General features: G+C 33.8%; 1 protein-coding gene across 1 annotated transcript; it reads left to right on the top strand.

The window, feature by feature from the left end:
- LOC106752827 lies at positions 1–1,984 on the top strand. Its single transcript, XM_014634596.2, has 4 exons — positions 1–107; positions 395–1,240; positions 1,328–1,480; positions 1,569–1,984. The coding sequence occupies exons 2-4, from the start codon at positions 395–397 to the stop codon at positions 1,854–1,856; spliced, it is 1,287 nt and encodes a 428-aa protein (XP_014490082.1). The 5' UTR covers positions 1–107; the 3' UTR covers positions 1,857–1,984.
- Positions 1,985–17,971: the final 15,987 nt, after the last annotated feature.

Here is a 17,971-nt window from a genome sequence, read left to right as displayed (position 1 = left end):
TACAAGTGTGCTCTAATAAATGGATCCACACACTGTGCTCCTGCTACCTTTGGCTATTTAAACAAAGCCTTCCACAGTGGTGTTTCCTAAGCTCTGTCTTACATAGGGTAAGCAAATACTTTTCTGTGGTCTTTTTGTCATAATTATGTTCACTTTTTCATAATAAGTGCTTTTTGCTTTCTTCTTCTGAATTTTGTTGTGCAAACTCTTTTTGGCTTAATTTTAGTGACTCAAATTCAGAGGACTATACCATCCCTTTCTGTCTAAATCTATGTTTCTCTGATTTCTGATTGAATAATTATACTGTGTTATAAGTGCGTTTCTTTGGAATCTGCATCTGTTCAATTTCTTCAATCGATGAATAATTAGGTACTGATTAAGATTTTGTTAACAGATGAAAATGGAATTGGTTATGCCGTTGGCGATACTTGTGGTGATATTGGGCACAACTTGTGGTGCTTTTGGGGAGTTGGAAAGTAACGTGAAAACAGCAGTTTTTCTTTCCCCCAAGTTCGAGCTTGGACCGGGATCGGTTGCTAATAAATTTGATTATGATATTGATTTTCCCAGAGGTCATATAGCACTTAAGAGTTTCAACGCGGAAGTAGTTGATGAATCAGGGAACCCAGTGCCTCTCCATGAAACCTATCTGCATCACTGGCTTGTTGAAAGATACTATGAAGCAAAACATGTGACAACACATACAAGGTACGATGGTCATAGGTTGCTTCGCCCATCTGGCCATGTATTGGTGAGGAACAGCGGAGTATGCCAGAGAGATGCGCTGGGACAATACTATGGTCTTGGATCTGAAACACGTGGAACAGCTACGGATGTTCCTGATCCCTTTGGGATAGTTGTAGGTGATCCAGCTGAAATTCCAGATGGGTATGAGGAGAAGTGGATGCTGAATATCCATGCTATTGATACACGTGGTGTGGTGGATAAATTGGGGTGTACCGAGTGCAGATGTGACCTTTACAATGTTACAGAGGATGAATATGGGAAGCCTATCAGGTCAGACTATAAAGGAGGTTTGCTTTGTTGCTACGATCAAACCCAGTGCAAGTTGAGGGAAGGTTTTGATGGCCCAAAGAGGACTCTCTATCTCAGATACACAGTCAAGTGGGTTGATTGGGACAAGTTTATAGTGCCTGTTAAGATTTACATACTCGATGTCACTGATACTGTCAAAATACCAGATGATTCTTCAGGAGCCATTCCTCAGCATAATTGTTTGGTAAGTGAATTTGTAGATTCTATCAACTTCAATTTTACAAAACATAAACTAGATCATACAATTGACCAGCAAAACATTTTGTTACAGACCGAGTACAGTGTTGAATCTTGCAACACTGGTGAAGAAAAGGACTGTCTTCATGTGAAGAGAACAAGTTTCCCTATGCAAAAGGGTGGTTATGTCATCTATGGTGTTGCTCACCAGCATTCAGGTGGTGTTGGATCAAGTTTATATGGAAAGGTAATATATAATATTCAATGTTGCAGTGGTTGTTAATTTGCAATTGATGTGGATAAAAAGTTTAATTGGTACATGACATTATTTTCAGGATGGAAGGGTAATATGTTCTTCAATACCTACGTATGGGAAGGGAAAAGATGCAGGAAATGAAGAAAACTACATCGTAGGAATGTCTACATGTTATCCTAAACCAGGTTCTTTAAAAATAAAGGATGGTGAAACTGTAACTGTAGAGTCTAACTATAGCAGCAGTGGTGGTCACACTGGAGTAATGGGGCTTTTCTACCTGTTGGTGGCAGAACAACTTCCACACCAACACTTCAGACACTCCACTCGTTCTTCATTCTTTACCAATATAAATACTTTATTTGCTTGATGCATATATAAGTAGTGAAAGCTAGTTTTAGATTAAGGAATGTAGAAATGGGATTATCAATAATTCGTGTTATGTGTCCAATATAGAGTGATACTTCCTTTTATTTTATTTTATGTATTTGTATTCAATATCAATACTCTTTGATATGTATTCTGAAGTACCCAAATTATACTTTTGAGATAATAATACTTTATAATTTGTTATTTTCATAATGTTTAAGGTATATTGTTGTAATTGAAAGCTGTTTATGTATCATTATGTTTTAGGATTTTTAATATACTTTTAAATAACCATGTCACGTATTAATTTTTGTTATTTTTAAAATAAGTGTATTATCCTATTACATAGATGTCTGATATTTTTATATAGAAAAAATTTCTTTGAAACGGTTTAAGAAAAAAAGATTCTTTTGAAACGATATTTAATAATATAATAATATAACTATGATTTTAAATTAAAAAATAATATAATTATAATTAAAATATTATTATTTATTCGTGTAACATGAATGTATTTGTTATTTTGCACGTGTCAAAATACTGTTGTCCTTTTACATAAATTATTATTCGTCATAGATACTGTTTGGTACGAATCTTGCCAAAATAAATTAAAAATTATAATCAGTTATTGGTAAGATACAATCAAGATGAGTAAAAGAGTCTTTTTTTCTTCTTCTTTCTTTTTATTTTTTAAAGAATTGCTTATAATTTGATTAACTAAAAAGTATGAATAATTTGGTTTGAACTTGACATTGATTTGTAAAATATGAATGAGAACCATTTCTATTTTACAATTTACTTGTTTCGTAATTTTATTTTATTCTTTTTACTTTTTCCAGGAGATTGAAATCATATGATATGATGTCAATTGATATCTTGACATAAATGAAAAAACATAATTTTTTTAATTTAATAAAATAAAACCTTTATTTATAAAATCTTAATTAAAAGTATTAAAATGAACGAATGAATTCACTTGGTCTCCCATAATGGATTTTAATATGATATCTTCTCTCTTTTGAGTCATGCAATCTTTTCCCAACTAAAAAGCAAAAGAGTAATAACATTATTGAGGTAATAATGAACTCTAATTCTCAATAAAACTCTTCAACTTAATGAATTCCTTTTTCTCTATTCACTTACAAATCAATGTATGCTGTTTTTATGTTGCCGTGTTCCGGTTACTGTTATGAGCTGCACCAGATCAAAACAAGCAAAGGGTCCCACCGTGGTGGATAGGTGGAGACTTTTGCTCACGAACAAAGTTCTTTGCACATATGATTCACAAATAATTCTTTAAATAATTCTATCAATATATTTTTGAATAAATATAAGAATGTTATTGAATCACAAACTATCATCTTTAGTTACGATAACAATAATACTTCAAAAGAGGTCATCCGGTCAAACTCATCATGAGTTAGTCATTTAGTGAGTTAATTCAATCTGATTTATCTGCAAGTCAGAAAAATTCGAATTGAGTTCGACCTATCATAGGTTAGTGAGTTAACTTAATTACAATTTTTTTAAAAGGTTTAAATGCATATTTGGTCCCTATGTTTAGTGATAATTTTAAGTTTAGTACCCGGTTTTAAAAATGTAGACATTAGGTCTCAAAGTTGTCAAAATTATATGAATTGGGTCCTTTCCGTTAAATGAACAGAAACAGAGTTGATATAGACATCAGTTTTTTGCAAGTGCGACGTCGATATAGATGTCGGTCCAGTTCAAAGAACGACGTCTATAAAGACATCAGACATTGTACTAACCGACGTCTAATGTCACCTTAGACGTCGATCTGTAACACTTTGGACGTTTATAACGCCGTCAAACATTGCATTAACCGACGTCTATGGGCACTATAGACGTCAGTTTGTACATTAACCAACGTCTATGAAGTGATCGTTGTGTTTTGGTGCGGTTTTTGTTGTGTCTTTGTGTAACATAGTGCACCTTCTCCCTTTGCTAGTTTCCTCATAAGGAAAACTTGCGTCTTTTTTATTTCTCATGGCATTTCAACCCAAAGACAAACCTAGGTCGTTGCCTAGGTCCATTCTGAGCGCCAATGAAAAAGAATATGGTGTATTCTCACCGTATACTTTTTCGTTGGCGGTCGAAATGGACATAGGCAACAACCCAAGTTCGTCTTTGGGTTGAAATGCCATCAGAAATCCAAAAAACGCAAGTTTTCCTTATGAGGAAAGTAGCAAAGGGAGAAGGTGCACTACGTTACAAAAAGACACAACAAAAAAACTCACCAAAACACAACGAAAACTTATTTTAATCGGTTCAAATGAGAGATAATACATCAAAGATTACTTTAATCGGAGTAAAAATAACTTTAAATAGTTAAAAAGAGAGGAAACTTAGCTTGAAATGCAAAGCAGCGGAGAGAAAATGCAAAGACGATCAAAGTGTTGGTTCGCAGGATTATTTAACAAGAAACTAGACCTCTGTTGTACACAAAACTGACGTCTATAATATCATATACGTCGGTTGCCTGACTAATATGACATTCATTCGATTTAAAAATTAATATTTGTGTTATATATAGACGTCGTTTACTGAGGCAACGGACGTATAAAGTTGTATATAAACGTTAATGTGGCGGAATCCGACGTCTATAGTGTTGAAAAGAGTGACTATTCACCTACCTGGCAAACATATAGGCATCAGTTAGTAGGAGCCCGATGTCTATTTGTCTGATAGGTAGGTGAGTAGCATTAATTTCCACCATATAGACGTTGGGCCCCCCAGTCCAACCGACGTCTATAAGGCTGAAGGAAGTGCCTTTTCACTAACTGTTAGACATATAGACGTCAGGTTGTAAACCTCGACGTCTATTTCTCTGGCAGGTAGGTGAGTAGCATTAATTTCCGCCATATAGACGTCAGTGCCCCAGCCCAACCGATGTCTATAAGGATGAAGGAAGTGACTTTTCACTAACTGTCAGAAATATAGACGTCAGGTTGGAAAGCCCGACGTTTAAAATACTATAGACGTCGGGGATCAAACTAACTGATGCCTATATTGCCAATTTATTTGCGAAAATGCTAGCGGTCATCATTATACGTCGTGCTTACTATTAACTGATGTCTAACGTGTGACGTTATACAGCGATTTGCACTAGTAATTCTTAAATTTTATAAGAGAGCCTACATCATTTCTAATTCCTTCAAAGAACTCAATCAATGGATATACAAATTCCAAATAGCAACCTTATAATAAAAATAAACTCAGATTAACTCCCCCTTGTCAATTTGAGTTTTAACTTTCTTCTTTGTCTCACGTAGCCTCAAGGTCTCCCTCTTCATGTCCTTTCTTCCCCTCTGAAGCTTCTTCACGTCACAGCCTCTCCTTCCTTTTCCTTTTCCTCCTTCTCTAAAAGTTTTTCCTTGTTTTTTTCCCAGAGTCTTCCTGTTTCCCTTCTATTTATACTTCCTCAATAACCAACCCTAAAAAATATCGACTTCTTAAAAAAACCATATAGATTTATACTTATTTTCTTTTCCTTCTGCAACCACTTTTATCCTTTTCTTTTTAATATTTATTTTGTATTTTTTATAGTTTATTCAGTTTCTAATTAGATTTTGTAACATCCCAATTTAGTAATATAAAATTACTAAAGGAAACATTACATTGATAATGATATAACAGTAGCTACAATTTTTCGAAGAATAAAATTCTTCACCTGAAGAACACAAGGACAACCTATCCTGCAAACTTCACTTCTAACCTCTTGCTGAGCCAACTGAAAATATTGTATCCCTAAGCTCACACCATTAAGGTGATCATTACAAAAGAAAAAACAATACACATATAGACAAACACAAAAGCAAGGGTAAGCTAGAGTATCAAAATATTTTACATAACATTTAAAATAAAGATAATACACAAGCATGTTATAATTCTTACTGAAATTAGTTCAAAACCACTTAAAACCTTCATAATTGTCCGGAGAGATGTATTGACATCAGACTCATGGGCAACCTTCACTCGTGTATGGTGGAGCCACCTAACTCAAAAATAATAATAACAATAATTACATCCTCAACCACCACCAATAATTCCATACACCAAAGTTAATCCGTCAAACATCTATGACACTAACAGTAACCATAGACTAGGACCTCCTACTACTTTCTATGACATAATCACCCATCTCTACATGAGATGGGGTTATTGAAAGTGTCGGGATCATTCTCCAATCCAGAGCCCCTACATCAATACATACCACACAGCCAACTTAGGATATTCCTCCTTGGAATTCCTTTATCACATGGTACTTGAAATCATTACCTCGCCCATTGTTTCAAATCATCATCATCCCATCTCATACATTATCTAAGATTAATTACCACATCATTCAAATCAACCAAGAACACATAAGAAAAGAGTAAACTTAAACCAGGCCCATTCACTCTGCGCATAATCCCGCTGAGCAAATCCAGACGTTTCTCGCACAATGACCCATACTCCTCAAACTGACCATTTTCACACCGAACCCCTATCTCACATTTTCACTAGTTCACTACCACCATTTGAGTTCCAAATCAAGCTGAACTCTACCTAGTCACCACTAGACATTCAAACTTCATATTTATGCTATTTTGATTGATAGAACAATTCACAATTCCATTATAACTAACTCTAAATACCTCTGCTCAGATCACAACACTTTTCTCACAGTTTCCTTAACCAAAAACCCCATCTTAGACCAAATGACTTACAATCAACAACAACCATTTATTTCCCCCAATTAAATCAACATACTAACTTCACAAACACAAATTTACAAGTCAATAACACATACAAATAGATTTAGTATGTTTTATATCATTCATCATTACACAAAACATCATTGAGATCATTATCATCAAAGTGCTGTCAGATTCTTACTTTCTCAACATCTTCATTCTTACACATAAATCACAGCACATACAAATCATACTTCTTTCAATAAAATCAACATTTCTAAAATAAAGATTCTAGCTTCCCTTACCTTACACCGATGATACACAACTCAAATTTCTCTACACGCTTCGTCGATCACTTGCGGTACAAGGAACTTCTAGAAACCTATAAGTTACCGATTGATGATTGAAAAAGAACCTTAAAATCACCAATAAACTAAGAATCTAAGAAGGTTACTTGATACATGTAAAACAGAATCGCCGTGCATGATTAGGAACCCTAGAGCAAAGGAAAAAGGGGTTTTTGACTTACTTGCTCCAAACGACAAATTGATCGGTCTGTTTGGTAGCCTCCGACGCTACCTAGACACTTCTTGATTGTCAAACATAAGACTTGAGGTCAAAAACTTTTAGAGAGAAGTGAGAGAAAGTAAAGAATATATTGTTTTAGAGAGATAAAACAAATTAAGATAATGAACCGAGCTTTAGAAACTTATATTTATATTATAAGACTATTTTAATATAAAATATTTAGTCTCATTATTTTAATACACCAATCTATTCTATTACTCTATTTTCTACGTTCTTACAAATTGTAAAAAAATTCTATTTATATTACCATAATTTTTCCTAACTTCCTATTTAAAATAATATAATATTTAATTATATTCTAAAAGATTTATATATAAAAAGATAACACTTATCTAAATCTTTATTTTTAAGATATTGCATTCTAAGAACTCCAATCAAATACGACAAACTTTACCTAATATATTATTATATAATATCCCCAAAAACTAAATAAGCATAAGATATAATATATATTTCACACATCCGTATAATTATAAATAAATTTATCTACCAATTAAACACTTTTAACATACATCCACCTTTTCACAATATTTTATTTTATTATTATAAAAATAAATATTTAAATTTATTTTATTTTTCTCAGATTTTTATTTTCCTCATATCTCAAAAGGCCAGCCATTTAATTTATTTTGTTACAAATATAATTATTTAAAACTTTATACGAAGTTTCTATACACATGATTTTTTAAATTTTATTAAATAATATCATTTTTAATTTTTACATTATAAAAATATAAAGAACATTAAACTATAAAAAAATTTATATGATAATTTAATATAAAAATAATAAATATGTTTTTTTATTAAAATTTTTTTGTTTGATAAAATTATTACATAACTTTTTTTTATGAGAATATAAATAATTTGTATTTTTAATAAATACGTATTATTATTCTAAAAAAAATATTTTAAGCTATAAATGTAAAATGTATTTTTTAAAATTTAATATTTTTAAATGATCAAGTATTTACAAATTATAAAAAGATAAAATTAAGAATAAAAAAATAGTATAGAAATATATTTTCACTTTTAAAACAAATCAATTTAAAAATAAAATAAATAAATAAATAAATAAAAACAAAATTACTTTTATATATATATATATATATATATATATATATATATATGTATGTATGTATGTAACAGAAAAAAAATATAAATATAAAGAATTGACATGGTCAAATACCTAATCAATCATTTAACATGCCTATATCAATTCCGTTTTAAAATCTTCAACCACTCTTACTTTGTGTATATAGAGAAAATTAAAGTATTAATTTATTAATAAAATATAATTAAAATTACTCAAGTAATTCATGAACACGTAATAAATGAACTCTTTTGCCCAAGTTGTCACCTGAGATATTAAAAGATTAGATAATGATAGTATTTGAAAATATTTTAAAATAATTTTTTTACCATATTTTAAGATTATTTACGTATAATTTTGTGACTAATAAAAAATTACACCATAATTAATAATAATAATAATAATAATAATAATGTCGCAACCGAAAAATCGCTACGGGACAACGATCCAAAAAAGAAACGATTTTGAAAAAGTTTTTGGAGTTGCCATCATAGTTTATTCTGAAAAACTACGGAAAAACCATAAAATGATAAGGCACGGTCCACGAAAACCAATGATTGGGTTCGGGAGTCGGTTACGTGTAGGGAAGATATTAGCACCCTACAACGCCTGCCCGAAGGCAATACCTTTAATCAAATACGCGAATTTAATGTGGTTTACAAAATGTTTAATTTCCCCTAAAAAATAAAACTCTAAAGAAAACAAAATATTTTTTGTGTTTTTTTGTGTCCGATAAGGATTGACCTTGCTCCTACGTACTCTTAGTTGGACTGAGAAATCAGGATTACGTAGTTCTTTAAAAATTGATTGTTATTTGGAAAATTGTGTTTTGTGTTTGAAGGTTTTTTTTTGTATAAGGAAGAAGAAGGTTTTCAACACAAGGCCGACAGAATGGTCACACTTGTACGTAAACTCTTTAAAACCATTTATGATTTTTTTTAAAGAGGAAGAAAAAGGCTTTTGGCACAAGGCAGACAGGATGACCACACTTGTGCTTAAACCCTCTAAAACAATTTATGATTTTTTAAAGAGGAAGAAAAATGTTTTTGGCACAAGGTAGACAGAATGGTCGCATTTGTGCTTAAACTCTTTAAAAACAATTTATGATTTTTAAAGAGGAAGAAAAAGGTTTTTGGCATAAGGCAGACAGAATGGTTGCACTTGTGCTTAAACCCTTTAAAAACAATTTATTATTTTTTAAAGAGGAAGAAAAAATGTTTTTAGCACAAGGCAGACAGAATGGTCGCTCTTGTACTTAAACCCTTTAAAACAATTTATAATTTTTTTTAAAGAGGAAGAAAAAGGTTTTTAGCATGAGGCAGAATGGTCGCACTTGTGCTTAAACCCTTTAAAATAATTTATGATTTTTTTTAAAGAGGAAGAAAAAGGTTTTGGGCACAAGACAGACAGAATAGTCGCACTTGTGCTTAAACCCTTTAAAACAATTTATGATTTTTTAAAGAGGAAGAAAAANGTTTTTAGCACAAGGCAGACAGAATGGTCGCACTTGTGCTTAAACCTTTTAAAATAATTTATGATTTTTTTTAAAGAGGAAGAAAAAGGTTTTTGGCACAAGGCAGACAGAATGGTCGCACTTGTGCTTAAACCCTTTAAAACAATTTATGATTTTTTTAAAGAGGAAGAAAAAGGTTTTTAGCACAAGGCAGACAGAATGGTCGCACTTGTGCTTAAACCTTTTAAAATAATTTTTTTCTTGATTTTTTGAAGAGGAAAAAAAAGGTTTTTAGCACAAGGCAGACAGAATGGTCGCACTTGTGCTTAAACCCTTTAAAACAATTTATGATTTTTGAATATTTACTTAAAAGTAGATAAAACGAAATAAATAAATAAATAAGTAGAAAATTGGAAATAACTAGGAAATAACTAAATAAAATGAAAGTACAAATAAAAATAAAATAAACAAGTAAATTACTAAATAAAAACAAAGAGTAAAAAATAAAAATAGAATAAAAATAATCATAAAATAAACTAAAGGGACAAAATGGCAAATAAAATAAACAAAATAATCAAACTGGGCCAAAGCCTAAATGGAAGAGGGTGGTAAAAATAAAAAAGAGGGGTGGTAGAAACCTAATTCATTTCTAAAGACGGGTTGGGCCTAAGCCCAATTGGAAATGGTATGACTTAGGAGAAAACGGGGGTGCAGAAAAAGATTTGTTTTATGCACAGGGAGGCCCAATGCTCTCAGCCCCAAGTTCAGCTTCAGAAACCCGTTTAGGGGTTCTCTCAGATCCCTTTCATTCCTCACACATTCAACTTCCCCTATGGACCCAAGGTCCCTCTCGCAGAAGGCAAAGCGGAGGAGGGGATTGCCACCGCCACTCCATCCATCCAGCCACCACGCAGTCCAACCAGCCATTGTTCCCATCCGATTAGCGTCAACGTCGCCGGTGTCACCGACCCTCAGCGATAGCGCCTCGCCAACCCTCCTTCTTCGAAACTTAAAACCCAGTCGCCAGAGAAACAGGACTCCGCCACTGCTCACCTCCGCCGGGGGAGCCATTGAACCGCCATTTTACACCGTCGTTGAGGCTCGTCGTCACATTATCGCTGACAACTATCTTCTTTTCTTAACATTTGTACTGTGAGGGGTTTGGCTCTTGGGGGTTTTGATGTAGTGGTGTATTTATGGTTTTTGTTCTGTGTATGCCTATCCTGCTCAAGGATTTAACTCTTTTGATGGTGAAATGAGGTGAATGGAAGCATGGAAGCTCAACTTCATTATCTGGTTGTGATTCAGGGTTTTTTGGTGGTTGATGGGTGGACACGGGATGAGGTGAGTTGTTCCGAAAGACTAGCTCTGAACCTGTTGGCATGGGAGTTATGATTTTGTTTTTTCATTATGTTTGCTATAGGTGGGGATGGAAGGCAACTATAGCGGATATTTCTTTTCTTCTCATATTTTTGCCTTGAGGGAATCTTTTCTTTCCTTTCTGCTTTGGCTGTAATTCAGAACAGTCAGACTTGATGTGACATTCTTTTCCACATTCATAGCACTAGACAACATTTGTGCTGAAGTTCTTCTTTTTGCTTTGACCTGCATGGTTAGACAGTTGACTATCATTTTGCATAAGTCGACTAAACTTTCTTACCATCAAGGTCATTAGTTCTTTGTCGTCCATCTCTGTTTCTGTGATGTTCTTGCTTGTAGCCTTCAGAGCTACGAACTTCTTTTCTTCAATTTCCTCTTCATCCTTCAGTCTACCAAGTTCTAACTCATGTTCCCGTAGCTTGCCAAACAAGGTAGCCATATTCATAGTTGTAAGATCTTTGGATTCAGAGATTGTAGTGACTTTTGGTTGCCAATTCTTGTTCAGGGTTTTCAGAATCTTGATGTTGATCTCTTCTTTGTCTAAGACTTTGCCAAGAGCCATAAGATGATTTACAATGTGAGTGAATCGTTTCTGAACATCATAGATGCTTTCACCAGCTTTCATTATGAACAATTCATACTCTTGTATCAATGAATTCTTCCTGGCTCTCTTGACTTCATTCGTGCCTTCATGAGTTACCTATAGAACATCCCACATTTCCTTTGCAGACTTGCATTGGGATATCCTGAAAAATTCATCAATAGTTAGTGCAGTGGCAATAATATTTCTAGCTTTAACATCATACTGAGCTTTTCTATTCTCATCAGCAGTCCACTAAGTAAAAGGTTTCAAAACAGTTTCACTATCAACAATTATTGTAGGCACATATGGACCATTCAAAGTGGCATTCAAAATTCCTTTATCTTGCGATTTAAGAAAGATCTGCATGCGAATTTTTCAAAAAGGGTAATTTTCACCAGCAAACAGAGGTGGTCTGTTTGTTGAAGCAACATTACCAAAAGTTTGAAAATTTGAAGCCATCCCCAGGTTTTACAGTCGAATAGAATAAAAACAGAGTCGACTGAATTTTCAAATATCTTATGAAAACCAGCTCTGGTGCCAATTGTTAGGAAACAGGTAGGCTTCGTTTTACACCAAGAGGGGGGGGGGTGAATTGGTGTTAGTTCAAAATCAAAATCTTTTCGCAATCTTGGTATGAAAATTCAAAGCTTTTGATCTTTCCTTGAAATGCAAGTAATGAAAATTCAATGCAGCAGAAAAACGCAGTTAACTGCTAAATAAATATAGTCGACTGGAAATAAAGAGTGCAGGGATAGAGAAAATCAAACACTGGTTTTGTATACTGGTTCGACCAATAATGCCTACATTTAGTGTCCTTCCAACTCAAGAAGCAAATGCATTATAATGGTTGCGGTTTTTACAATAAGGAATTTATAGAAGCATCACGCAAAAATATAAATCTCCTATCTAACCCAAAACCAAATATAGTTGCACACACAAAACCAGAATTGCAGCAAGAATCCCCTCTTCTGCAATCTGCCCACGTCGAACAATCCTTAACGTGTCATCAACACTCTTCACAGGATGTTAAACCTATCACAGTAGACTTCACAAGTTGCTAAGCCTTCAATCAAACCTGCAACAGTCTTCAAGAGATGCCAAGCTTTCAAAGATCAAACAGTTTGTGCAGATATTGATCAAGCAGGATGAGCAATTGACTCCTCCCTTTGAATCTCTCTCAAGCAAGATCACCACCATCTTCTTGGAGAATTCTTGGAGCTTCTAAAAAAAAGAATCCAATCTGAAACAGGAAAATGAAAATGTCAGATCACAAAAGTCACAGAACAATTTGCGTGCGGTTTATTTATAGTTTTCTGTTATATCAGATTGCTTCTCAGTCAATAGCCTACTAATTCAGTTGACTGTATTAAAACAGTTATAACAGCCAGTCAACACAAAGGCTCCTCAGTCAACAAAATCAATACATATTTATTACAGTTGACCAGGTCACACAGTCTTAACTAACTTTTAAAAATTATAGCCGTTGGAGCATGTAGGCTTAACAAAATTTCAAACAAATCAGTAACACAATCGAATATGTGATCCACAATGTCGACTGACACATGAAAAATCACTTTGAAATTCTTTTCAACACAAAATCTCACATAGCACTGGTTCACGAAATCTGTACAAAGATTTTAGTATAGTCGAATCCATTATGAGTGTATTCGACTGAACTAGAACTTTGTCACAACAAATATAAGTTCATAAAGCGCTTGTGATCTTTTCTTTCAGAAATGTGCAGTAATAAAAAACATTTTATTTCACATATCAATACAAGCATGTTCCACAAATATAACACTCAATCAATCATAGGAACATACATTGTAAATCAACAAAACATGTTCAGCAGATATACAAACACTTCAGAACAAGAACATGTAATACTGGAACATGTGTACTGTTATTAAGCACTGTGTTGTCATGATCAAAAACTAGTTTGATATAGAGTTTGTGTTGTCAACAATCTCAACAACATTAACATTAATGAAGAAGATGAATTCGTTTATGCATAAGAGTGATTAGGAGAAATCTAAACCCTAACAACATATTCATCTCATATTATCAACATAATCAATTCACTTTTGTGTTTAGTCTCAATTGATCAAATTGCATGCATATTTACTTTTATCGTTTTGCATTCAAAAACCCCAAAATATTGTTCTTATAGTCTTAATTGGTTAAACAAAAGCACAATTGTTTAGTGTCGTGAGTCTCTTGGGAAAACGATAATTGGTCTTACCATTTTATATTACTTGATACAATTTGGTAACTTGTCAGAGTCTTAACAATGGGTCATCAGTTTCTCGGTTTCCACGTTGTCCAAAGTCCTCTCGTATAGTACCTACAGAAGATCCTCTGATATTAAAGTTAGCAGATGACTAGTCGGTTAACAATTAATGCAACATTGAATGTTATTTGCATGTATATGAAAGTCATCCCTTAAACTTTTATTTATAATAGTTGTTATGAGTTTTTACTTTTTTGTTGACCTAATTACGACCCAATCATACCTTAATCAACATTAGTAGATTGACTTTTCATTACTATTGTTAATCTGATCATTCTGTAATTGGTCGACCACAAGGTGATATTGAAGAGGTTGACCCTTAGTGGTCAGCGAAGAGTGGTCAGCGCACAAGAGCTTGGTCCCGGGCAGTCTCCTAAGAGTGGTCACCCCATAGGAGCTTGGTTTGGAGTGTTCAGTCCCAAGGAGCTCGGACTAAAAGAGCTCACCTTGGAGTGATCGGTTCATAGGAGCTCGACCCAAAGGAGCTCGATCTAGAGTGGTCGGTGTAGAGGGTTGATGAGTCGATATTTTATACCATTAACTTAGTTTTTCACGCCGAATTGTGTTGATGATTTGCGCTTAATTCTTAGTTATTGTGTCATTTTCACCATTTGGGCTTAATTAGACCAATAATTCATATTTTAATTAATTTGAATTATTTGAGCTTAATTATTCCTATTTCTATTTTCAAGGCAATTTTGGAACTATACTTTGGGACTTTTGGAAGGGCACCAAGCAAATTGAAGAATTTCCACAAGGCAAATTAGATTTAATCTAGCTTAGCTTAGTGATTTAGATTTTGTTAATGAAGTTTTGTAATAATTGGGCTAATTTTGTAGAGNAGGCAAAAGCCCAATAGAAAAAAAAAGATGACTTGTCCCTAGGGTTTTGGGTGGACCCCACCCCATTTTTTTAGTGACACTTGGTCCTAGGTTTTTGTGTAGTAGTCGTCACTTGGAATTTTGGGTGATACACACTTAGAACATTTTTTTCTTCTTGGCTTTTGCTGAACGTTCCCGAGAGGCTGCAATGGTTGTTAAAGTTTTCTTTCAATGATGGAATAAAAAAAACCACCTATTTTGCCTTTTAGTTTCTTGTTGGAACGTGCTCCTTGCATTGATTACATTCTGTAGCATGGAAAGGGTCACTCATGGTCCATTGGAAATAACATTTCTATCTTGTCATTGATGTAAAGGGTGGAGCTGGAAGGGATTAGCTTGTTTCCTTGATTGAAGAGGAGGTTAGGTGGGGTCACGGCTGTTGGAAGAATGAACTACTTCTTCTCTCTATTTCAATGAATGAATGGTGTATTAGGTGGATCTTGGGATAAGCATTCACTGACATTTGGAGAAAGTAGAAAGGTGTTGATTCACGGTGCTGCCACGGTATTTGTCCATTTTCATTGAAGAGTGAAATTCATTGCCTTGGTTTAGTGTGGTGTTGTACGTTGCAACAATTTTCCTCTGATTACTTGGTTATTCATGCTGTCACGTCATGTTCTAAAAGGAGCTTGAAAGAGATTTTACAATATTTGCATTGCTTGTTTGGTCCTGTACGCGTGATTCAAGTGGAATTAGCAATGTTCTTTTATTTTCTAAGTTCCATTGAATGAAATGTTGTGTGGGGTCTGGTACTGTGTTTCTTGGGTTTAGATCCCATTTTGAAGAATTAAAGAAAGAGGATTAGATAGATGGCAGAGGTTGGTATACAGACTCAGCTGGGATGGAGGCGTTGAATTCATTTGTTTTTAATTGGGTTAATTGATTTGGAGGATTGGGTGCAGTTAAGAAAAGAGGGCTGCAGCGTGGAGTGTGCCTTTGCTTCCATCACATCATTGCACATGTTTAGTTGGTTTTAAAATGAAGAAGTAAATTTGGTTAAAGGGACTTGGTTTGCTGGAGTAACGAGCTTTGCTCTTAATAATTGAAGAATGAAGAGTTGATAGGGATAGGTCTTAGGTGGCACGGCAATGAGAGGGATGGGCTGGTTTGGTTAGCAATTCACGGGTTGTCTAAGCTTGTGCTGTTACATCCGGGAGTTTAATTTTTTTGTAAACATGTTTCAATTTTGAAGATGCATTGCAGGACATGTTAACGGGTTGGTGTGAGAAGGAATTGTGCATTGCTTGGTGATGCACCGTGATGCTAAGGTTGTTGCAGCATGGAAACAAATTCAAGCAAAATTAATTTGTTACCTAGGGGTGCACGGTAATTGAATTTCTTTGGGCACATTGCAATGGGCAACTGTCACGCCTAAGGGTATTACTATTTGGAAAACATTTCATTTCAATTAAAATTGATGTTGAGTCACATGAAGTGGTAGAATATTTTACATGTTTAATTGATTATCATCTCTTTTTAATTTAGTGTTGCATTTTATTAGTTTCAAATGAGTTTAGATATTTATTTGCATTGTTCAGTTTAATATTTTCATGCATTTTAATGTTTTAGATTAAATTGGGGTGTGTTTAATTCTTATTTTTAATTTCGTCATTGCATTCTCAAACATATTCAAACCCCTCCCCCTTTCGTGTTAGACTCGATTCTTGAACCGCTTAATTGGTCCTTGGGAGACGACCTAGGAGTCATTCCCTAGCTATACTGCATTTAATTATGCAATCAAATTTGATTGGGCGGCGACACCCATCAAGGGTCATTAGTCTTTGGAGTTAGATTGTTTAGTTGATAATTGGTCATTCAAGTTTGATTAGACGAATATACGATACACATGACTCCCAAGTCCGAGCATTAAATAATCTGTGAAGGGGTTTGGATTTGGTTGTTCGGTACCTGACACTCACTTATGCTGAAAATTATAACCTGATCAAGAGGTGTTCCCTAGTTGAAACTCGTCCTTAACCATTGATAGTGCACTTTGTTGTACGTTGATTAGATATAATTCAACCATTCTTAAGGGAATGTTTCAGCAAGGGTTTGTTTCAATCATATATTTTAAAAAGTTGATGTTCCTTCATGAGATGGCGCCTAAGAGGGATATAGGGTCAGACGCTACTCTTGGAGATGCCATAACTGGGGTCGAGCGGGATACGTCTGACTCTTAGGATTATGTTCTTTTTGCTTGAATGAGATATTTTGGTTTTTGATTAGTCTAGGTTGTCGGTTGTCATGCCGACGTTTTGTATAGACTACTATTTGTCTAATGAATACACATTTTCCAATTCGTCGTTCTTTTTACTTAGTGTTTTTCGTAGTTTTACTTTATTTGATCAATGTATTTTGATAGAAATGGGTTAAATATGTTTTTAGTCCCTATACTTTGGGGCGATTTTGGTTTTAGTCCCTCTTTCAAACTAAGGTACAATTTAGTCCTTCAACTTTAGAAAACTCTGATTTTAGTCCTTTTTACCAAATTTTTTTAATTTTATTTGTTGTTTGAAGCGCGTTTCTCAGTTAACATTGAAGCAAAGATGTGTCAAACAGTGTAAACAATCCAAATACTATAATGAAACGTGCTTGAAACAACAAATAAAGTTAAAAAATTTTTGGTAAAAAGGACTAAAACTAGAGTTTTCTAAAGTTGAAGGACTAAATTGTACCTTAGTTTGAAAGAGGAACTAAAACCAAAATCGCCCTAAAGTATAAGGACTAAAAACATATTTAACCCTAAAAACATTCGACTATGACATAACGAATCTCTAAAATAATAAGTTGTATAAGTTTTTATTAAATCGTTCAGGATATGTATATAAGGAGTTCTTTTCGTAACTTTTATATCTTTATTTAGATTGAGTGACATATTTCTTTAAAAACATTCCCTTAACTGAAAATGTAGCTTAAATTCATTTCAAGACTCACAAATATATTTTCTTTAGAGTTTTAGTTTGAGATAGTTTCACTTAAATGTGAAAGCAATTCTTTAATTTTTCAATTGAATGAAAATTAACTCAACAGGATCTTGAATTTTCATGATACTCACAATTCCCACATACACAGTAAAAGAGAACTAACCTGGATCCATTGTGCACTTCTTCCTGTTTCTTCCTGTCAATTGTTCTCTCTCCTCTTACTTCTCTTT

The sequence above is a fragment of the Vigna radiata genome, unplaced genomic scaffold, assembly GCF_000741045.1.
Source record: "Vigna radiata var. radiata cultivar VC1973A unplaced genomic scaffold, Vradiata_ver6 scaffold_48, whole genome shotgun sequence".
In the NCBI taxonomy this organism is placed as follows: Eukaryota; Viridiplantae; Streptophyta; class Magnoliopsida; order Fabales; family Fabaceae; genus Vigna; species Vigna radiata.
The sequence above is the reverse complement of the archived record's forward strand: the minus strand, read 5'-3'. Positions and strand labels throughout refer to the sequence as shown.